Source organism: Aplysia californica, unplaced genomic scaffold (genome assembly GCF_000002075.1).
Source record: "Aplysia californica isolate F4 #8 unplaced genomic scaffold, AplCal3.0 scaffold00261, whole genome shotgun sequence".
NCBI lineage: Eukaryota > Metazoa > Mollusca > Gastropoda > Aplysiida > Aplysiidae > Aplysia > Aplysia californica.
The window spans coordinates 162,904-171,386 of NW_004797531.1; the positions used below are offsets into that span (position 1 = coordinate 162,904).

General features: G+C 38.5%; 1 protein-coding gene across 1 annotated transcript in view; it reads left to right on the forward strand.

Annotated features, from left to right (window-relative positions):
- Nucleotides 1-339: 339 nt before the first annotated feature.
- The window catches only part of LOC101858947 (1-phosphatidylinositol 4,5-bisphosphate phosphodiesterase classes I and II), a gene marked incomplete at its 5' end in the record, with an annotated part of 72,027 nt that continues 63,883 nt past the window's right edge, over nucleotides 340-8,483 (forward strand). The window contains 1 exon segment of the mRNA XM_013083898.2: nucleotides 340-506. Within this exon segment, the coding sequence (XP_012939352.1) occupies nucleotides 340-506 (167 nt within the window).

The following is an 8,483-nucleotide window of genomic DNA, read 5'->3' on the forward strand; positions in this document are numbered from 1 at the left end:
ACTCAGCAGACGGATGGAGAGAGCCACTAGTAGGTCCTACTTTTTTCTTTGCCTCTGTTGTCTCTGTCTGTCAGTCTTACTTGTTCCTGCCATAAATGACTGTTATTGTGTCAGTGTGCTTCTCTTTGCTGAAACACAAAACTCTCAAGTTCTTGTACTAAAGCTCAGTGCATGTGGTTAGATCCATGGAGGGTGCCACTGATAGGTCCTACTTCTTTATTTTCTGTCTTGTTGTTTCTGCCTTTCTACTTTACTTTTCTGTAGCACAAAATGACAAATACTGTGTGGATATGCTTCTACTTACTCACAATCAAACTCAATTTTTTTTCTGTGTGTCAGAGGGGCCAAGAAGAAACCATATCTGACCACCCAGCAGTTCTGTGATTTCCTCAACAAACAGCAGCGAGACCCTCGCCTCAACGAGATCCTCTACCCCAACTGCACGCTGTCCCAGGCGGACACACTTATACACCGCTACGAGAACAAGTCCGGCATGGCACAAAAAGGTAAGCACCTCGTGCACATATGTGCACATTAGTGCACGTTGGCTTGACGATCAAACGGGAGAAGGTGAACCTATGAATGTGTTTTCATGCTACTGTGACTTACTTGTTGGTACAAGGAAGACGTAATGATATGTGAAAGGTGAAAGTATGGACCTTCAGGCTGTTGTGTCACACTAAATGGTGCTCTGGGAAAACCTGACACCATTGAAGAGGTGAATGTATAAACATATCCTGTAGACTTGCATTATGATATCCAAGACTGTCTGTGATGTAATTCCGATTCACTATGGAGTGCACCGTTTGACTCTATTTGGAACCAATTGAAGGGGGCAAGGAGGGAAAGGTTGCGTGAGCGCTTGACTATGGTGAAATTGGTGTTCTGCCTCTCACTTGCGTACTCATAAGGCACACCAGTCCAGCCAAATTTTTTTTAGAGGGCAAAGAGCCGGGGCCATGACCGTGCCCAGTCTAGGATTATGTCATTATTCAAGTCTATGAGGTATCCTCATGTTGTTGTCTCACACTCAGTGTGACCTGGGGTAGATGTGACTGTGCTGTTATCTCGAGCAATGTCTACAGGTGAAAGTGAAGGGTAAGGTGAACTTGTTTCCATGGTTGTCCCTCTGTCAGACTTGTGGCTTTGGGAAGATGGTCAATGATTTCGTCCAGCGCTGTTGTTCTTCAGTATTATGTCTTTGTGTTGTGTTCAATGAAAACTGGTCAGGGTGGTTGGTGGACACTCTAGTGTGATATACTCCTTCTAATTCTTCCTGTATATTGTATATTGGTTATCCTGAGGTCATTATTGCATTGGCTTGCCATTGTCTGATCTTGAACAACCCCAGGGATGAGTTTTCGTAGTAAATAGTTAAATAGTTTGGCAGTCTTCCAGTTTGGAACATTTTGATCAGACTTGATCAACCCTCAGAAAATGACTATTAAAGAGTAGAATTACAAAAACCGATAGTTTTCAGGGAAATCTTAGGGTTGAATCTTACTTTCCCGAATCCACCAGGTCTGGATAATAGATAGTATTTGTAGAGAGCAAATCCCCGCTCAACAGCAAGGTCCATGTGCTTCACAATCTATACTATTACCCCAGCAGACTTTAGAGAATTCTGAAACAACCTCAACTTCCTGGGAAGCATACAATGCAAGCGGCCATTTATAGGCGCTAAAACACTAGCATACTGACTGACAAGATCTTTCGCTGTCTATAGCCGGGTACCCATTCCCACCTGGGTGAAGTGAGGAAAATTTATGTAAAGTGCCTTTCCCAAGGACACAACGTCGGGCCTGCAGCTCGAACCCCCGAATCCACAACCTCACAATTACGACTCGGGTAGTCGAACCACTAGGATAAAGCGTTCCAACCTGGAAGGTGGCCAATACTCTGCTCGTAGTTTTGCAGGGAGTTCAAAACAACGGAAGATTTTTTTTTCCAGAGCTCGATGAGGTTGTCCTGGTATTTTGTACTTTACACCGACTCCTCGGAAATATTCACACAAAGAAAGCAGTAATTGTATTTTTGGGTATCAAGATAGAATACTGGAAAGCTCAGAGTGATGAACGGCCTTCATTTAAAATGAAATTTCCTAGTATTTATTGCTGTCTGCTTGCAGGAAATACGTTTTCTTGTTTTGTCAGAAGCCTCATAACATGAAAATTTGTTTTGTAATTGTAAGAAGCAGTCTAAATTGTTTAGACTGTTCCTGTAGCAGTTTTTCCTGTCATCGTTTCTTTCAATCTGATCTGTTTTGTTCTTGTGTGCGTGTGGTTGAGGTTGTGGACCCTCTGATATGTGTGCTTTCTCAATCTCTCTTCGGTGTTTCTATCGTATATTTTGTTCCTGTTCAAATATTCAGGCGTCTGTGGTGTAGCAGTTAGGTCATCCACTGTTACAGAAAGAGGACATGAATTGGTTCCCAAGTCAGGAAGTTTTTTCTCGAGTGTCTCTGCTTGTCTGCTGTGATGTTGTATCCCTCTCAAGACTTGGTTTGCCCCAACAAGCAGGGTTGAAGCAGCCTGCTTCGTAAATGATTCCAGTTGTGTTACTGGGACGTAAAAACTTTACAATTACGATCACAAATATGACCGGTGTGCAGCTGACTCACCATAAACTACACCAAAAGTGTCTCTTAATGATCTCTATCGGGTTTTGTGTGTATGTCTAGCAATGTGCAGATTTATCCGACTTGAATTTTAAAAACAAGACAGTATTGAATTTTAGGCAGTTTCCTCATGTAGCAAGGCCTTGAGTTCCGACATTCTGTCATCATCAATTCTGCTGTAAGAAATTTAATTACGTGAATACCCAATGGGTGTGCACTGCAAATTAAGTCACTCATCTTTTTTTAGACAAAAAGATGCCCATAGAAATGCCGCTGGTGACATTTATGTCAATATGCTTTTATTAATTAAAGAGTGTAATGTCTTGTGTGTACATATATATATATATATATATATATATATATATATATATATATATATATATATATATAAATATATATATATACAAATATATATATATACAAAAAGTAGGAGTAAAGATTATTCTGAAGCAACTTCAATTTCAGAAGTGGAGCAAAACCACATCAACTTTTAAGGATTCTTGCAGGAAACTACCTTTTATTTATCATAGGTTCACCATTTCAGTAGGCCTACTATAATGTGTCTTCTGCTAGTCTGTTTTACAAGAAAAAGAGAGCCACTTTATTTTGCCAGTTAGAATATTGTTCATTTAGTTATAGTTGTATTTTTTTGAATGAGGATCTATGATTTTTCATCTTTTTAATTATGGTGAAAATATGTCTTTTATATATTAAAGCGTCTCACAGATATTGTGTTAACTGGCTTTTTCCCACCCTGTAATCAATCTGAAAGTAATCTGTGCTTAAAATTTCTATCGTTTTTCTAGTCTATGTGAATTGTAACACTTTTTTGGTCAAAATTTACTCTTTGAAGTGATTAAGTGTTTTTCTTTTGTTCATAAGTGTTTATATTTTTGGCTTTCAAATATATTCATTTTAAAGTTGTCTTAATTTTTCAACTATGTATCTTGCTTCTATTACCAATTTCTTGGCAGATTAAGATGGGAATTATGTTTTCTTCTCTGACACTTTTGTGGATTTTCTGGGTTGACATTTTCATATGCTAGTACATATTGAGAAAAAAGGGGAAGGATTGAAATTTCAATCCCTCATGAGACAAGAATTTTTGATCCCTTCATGAAGTCTATCAGGCAATGCTACTTAAGTGAATATGAAGAATTTCACTGTACAGATTATTTCTTTGGTAATGTTGTCAGTTCAAACCCTGCTGATAAATAAATTGGATTTATTTTAGTTTTTCAGTTTGAGCTGAGTATATAAAACCAATGAACCATTGCTTTACCAGGGAAGCCCTTAATCTTAATATTTCATGAAAGTGATGAATGGGTCATTGTTCTGTTTTACTTTATCTGTTTCATAATTATCATCTCTTAGTGTAAAAACGTCGTTTCTTCTACTCATATTTTGTTTTGGCTCATTACTGAATATTGAATCTATGGTTGCTTCATGTTTTTGTCTTTTCTCTATTTTCTATGTTTGTTTCAGAAAAAGGTAAGTGGGAGTAGGCTGTGCTTTTTATGGATTTAATAAGCACCTTGGATGATTTCCTTTTTGATTACCTCGTGTATATGCATTTATTGATGTGCCTTATAATTAAACGAAAACCTTCTTCTGTTTTTTTTCTTTCTGAAAGCTAATTCATTCATCAAGACTTTATTGTTTTCCCGCCCTCTCTCTGTGCCGGTACAATTTTTTTTTTGGTACTGCCCCTATTTGTTGTATGTTTAAAGAGTGTCTTGCAGATTTCAAAGTGATAGATAGGTTAATCTGCCCATAGCATGCCATTATGTTTGGATGCGCTGTTGAAGAGTGGAATGAAGACTATTTGTTGAAACATCCTATAGTTCAGGTCATGCATGAGACCGCTCGAGTAGAGGAATCTCTACTTAGGATTCGTTCCCCTATGTCAGCCTCTCCTCTTCGTGGTTAATGCTTGCGAAAACAACCACAAGTTATGTAGAGACGATGGAGAGAAAAGAAATGTGTGTCCATGTATTTCTTGTAGTTTGTTTTATTTTCAGAGCCTTTCCTGTTTTGTAAAGAAAGGAAAAGGCATTTTGAGGGCTTTATTTGAAAAGTGGAGCCTTTTAAAGTTAATTACGCGATTTGAGACTGGATGCAGTTGTCTATTGTTTTTTGCAAAGTTGATCTTGATTTCCCTTATATGTTCTCTTTGCTTGTTTAGACTGCCTGTACTCTTTTTTTTTGACAAATGAAAACTAGACATTCTCAGGCACCAGTCTCACTTATGGTAGTTTGAAAGTGATAGAGGTGTACGAGCAGATATTATTTAATCTTCTTAAAGTTTTTGGTTTTAAAAAATTTCTTGCTCTAGTGTTGCGTTATGGCAGGTTTATTAATCATAACGATCGCGGATGTTATACTGTTCCAAAAACTAGCTCAAAGTGGAGAAGAAAGGGGATTAAACGAGGATCATATGAAAAATGCTACTTTATAGCAATTTCTTTGAACTGCCACATGCGCCCTCTCCCTTCCTTCTTTCCTCCCTCCCTCCCTCTCTCTCTCTCTCTCTCTCTCTCTCTCTCTCTCTCTCTCACACGCACACACGCATACGCCTCTTTTCTCTATCTCCCCCCCATCCAAACATGCATGTGTTCATTAGCACACTAGTAAGCACCATAGCTCATTTGTCTTTAAAGTTTTTCGCAGCTGTCTGTATCTAGAATAGACAAAGCACAGATAGCCTACCTAAAGCCCCACCCTATCTCATTTACTCTTTTCTGCAAGCCATAAATTCTCCTCTGGTACCCTGAGTGGTATGATGGAGGACAGCAGACAGATTATTTCATTTTACTCTCAAATTCAGCATCCACCGGTTTGTTTGTTTTGTTGGGGGGGGGGGGTATTTTCTTTCTTTCTTTTTTTCTTCTTTTGTTTGTCTCATTATGATGAAAACATTTTTTTTACAGAATATTTATTTCTTCAGCCAAGGGAGTTTGGACTATTATTTTTTCTCGTTATGTCTATGACAAACTCGACAATAATTATAATTTTCCTCTTTGCACCAAGCACGTTGCTTTTTCCGTCATTGAATCTGTTGCGTCAGCGTGTTACAGACTGGTAACCTAAGTTATGTCATTCGTGAACAGAGCAAGAATAGATCAGAATGGAATGAATAGTCCATATAACCTGTGTGCTATGTGATGCCCGTGGATGTACTTATGTCCACTCAATCTGGACTGCGGCTAAACTAAAATTACCAACTTTTACATGGAAGCCACTTCTTGCAGCCTGTAGTGGTTTCTCCCCACCGACTGCTCTTGGTCAAAGTAAGTTGAGAGAATCTAGAGAATTTGTGTGGGTGGTTGGTGGGTGCTCTGGTGTTGTTTGCTTCTTCTTTCTTATCAAACGTCGATCATCTTTATCTCCCCTTCTTCTTTTTTATGTTTGTTATTCTCTCGTAACACCTCTAATCTTCTGGCGCTCATATGACCTTATGCAGTTGCGACCGCGTAAAACCTCTACTAAAACTAAACTAAGAGATTTGGTTTTTTTTGTGGTGCTGTCGACTCATAGTTCTTGTCCCATCTGAAGCTTTTATTTCTGGTCACAGTACTCATAGTTCTATGGTTCGTACAGTTTCTCATGCTAACAGTTTCGTGTAATTTTCTTTGTAAAAAAAATTCTGTTTGCAAAGCACTGCTATTTTTGTGTGCTGCCTTACATTTTGACTGACATTAAGGTTTTAATGTCTTTTATTCTGAACAGTCAACATGACAGTTTATCCCTTTGGAATATCGCAAAATTCCTGACCTATAAATACAAGTTTACAGTAACGACAGCTTTAGCTGTTTTAAATTTTTTTTTCTTGGGGGGGGGGGGGGGGGGGGGGGGGGGTTGAGTTTGAAAAAAACAACAACAGTGCAGCGTGAAGAAAATCAACATCGCTATTGATTGCAGTGATATCGGTAATGTATACCATTGTCTGTACTCAGGCAAGGTCGGCTTTTTGAGGGGTTTTTTGTTTTGTTTTTGTTTTTGTTTTTAACAATAAGCTTACGAAATCGGTAATGGCTTCAATTTTTGTAGGGCAAAGCGTGTTCCTGAAGATTTTCAGCATTTCAAAGCCATGTGCAAATTTCCCAGTGCATTGAGTAAAAGAGATAAAAAGATAATATGACGTTTCAAACATGGGCATGAGAAAGTGAACGGACCATTTTAGTGTTAATTGTAGGCTACTTGCTATACAAGATACATCTGTTGTCGCAGCAATACAGGCGTAACCTCTCCATAATTATGTCCTGTGGTGTGCTCTTCATGTTTCATGTTACTGGTGGCACACTATTCAAAACTGCCCGGTTCCTATTTGATACGATCTAGTTTGCAACCTGAGCATGATGCAAAGGCTGGATTACTTCCCCTTTTTTGTTCCCTTTGCAAGGTTCTGGACCCATTAGTCTCCCGTGCACACATTGTGAATATATTATATGGACATGCCATGCTCTTAGATTTCTTTTCCTTTTGTCTTTGTGTTTGTGTTTGCTTGAACCCTATCTTCCCTAAGTAAGGTAATTTACTCTTGTGGGAAACATACGCATGTATTGTTGTCCAAGTTAAAAGGTAGGCTTAGATGTTTGAGAAGTTTGCTCGACCAATCATTTGTATGATTAGGGCTAGGTTTCAATGTTTGTAGGAATGTGCATGCTAGAAGGTGTTACTTTCCCTAGTTATGGTACAAAAGTTTGGAGAAAAAAATATGTGGAAAGCTATGATACGAAAGCTACCATATGAGCATGCATGGACTCAGATGCCATATTTGTGCTTCCCCGCCAATGTGTAGACAGTTTTTTGATAAATCAAAATCCTTACTTAAACATTGATTAACCGTCTTTTATTTGTTTACTTACTTTTTCATTTGTAATATAAGACTGCTGGTATTTTTTTTTTTAGACATGTGGGTTTTTATATGTTTGAGAAGGGGGAGGGGGGGAGGGGAGAAGAATGTAGATGTATAATTCGACTGCTTAGTGTAAGGCTACGCTATACGCCATTTTTGAAAAGTGACATATTACAGTCTTAAATTGAGTAGTCGATGTGTGTGGAAACCAGTGTCTGTTTTGGACTATTATTTTTTCTCGTTATGTCTATGACAAACTCGACAATAATTATAATTTTCCTCTTTGCACCAAGCACGTTGCTTTTTCCGTCATTGAATCTGTTGCGTCAGCGTGTTACAGACTGGTAACCTAAGTTATGTCATTCGTGAACAGAGCAAGAATAGATCAGAATGGAATGAATAGTCCATATAACCTGTGTGCTATGTGATGCCCGTGGATGTGCTTATGTCCACTCAATCTGGACTGCGGCTAAACTAAAATTACCAACTTTTACATGGAAGCCACTTCTTGCAGCCTGTAGTGGTTTCTCCCCACCGACTGCTCTTGGTCAAAGTAAGTTGAGAGAATCTAGAGAATTTGTGTGGGTGGTTGGTGGGTGCTCTGGTGTTGTTTGCTTCTTCTTTCTTATCAAACGTCGATCATCTTTATCTCCCCTTCTTCTTTTTTATGTTTGTTATTCTCTCGTAACACCTCTAATCTTCTGGCGCTCATATGACCTTATGCAGTTGCGACCGCGTAAAACCTCTACTAAAACTAAACTAAGAGATTTGGTTTTTTTGTGGTGCTGTCGACTCATAGTTCTTGTCCCATCTGAAGCTTTTATTTCTGGTCACAGTACTCATAGTTCTATGGTTCGTACAGTTTCTCATGCTAACAGTTTCGTGTAATTTTCTTTGTAAAAAAAATTCTGTTTGCAAAGCACTGCTATTTTTGTGTGCTGCCTTACATTTTGACTGACATTAAGGTTTTAATGTCTTTTATTCTGAACAGTCAACATGACAGTTTAT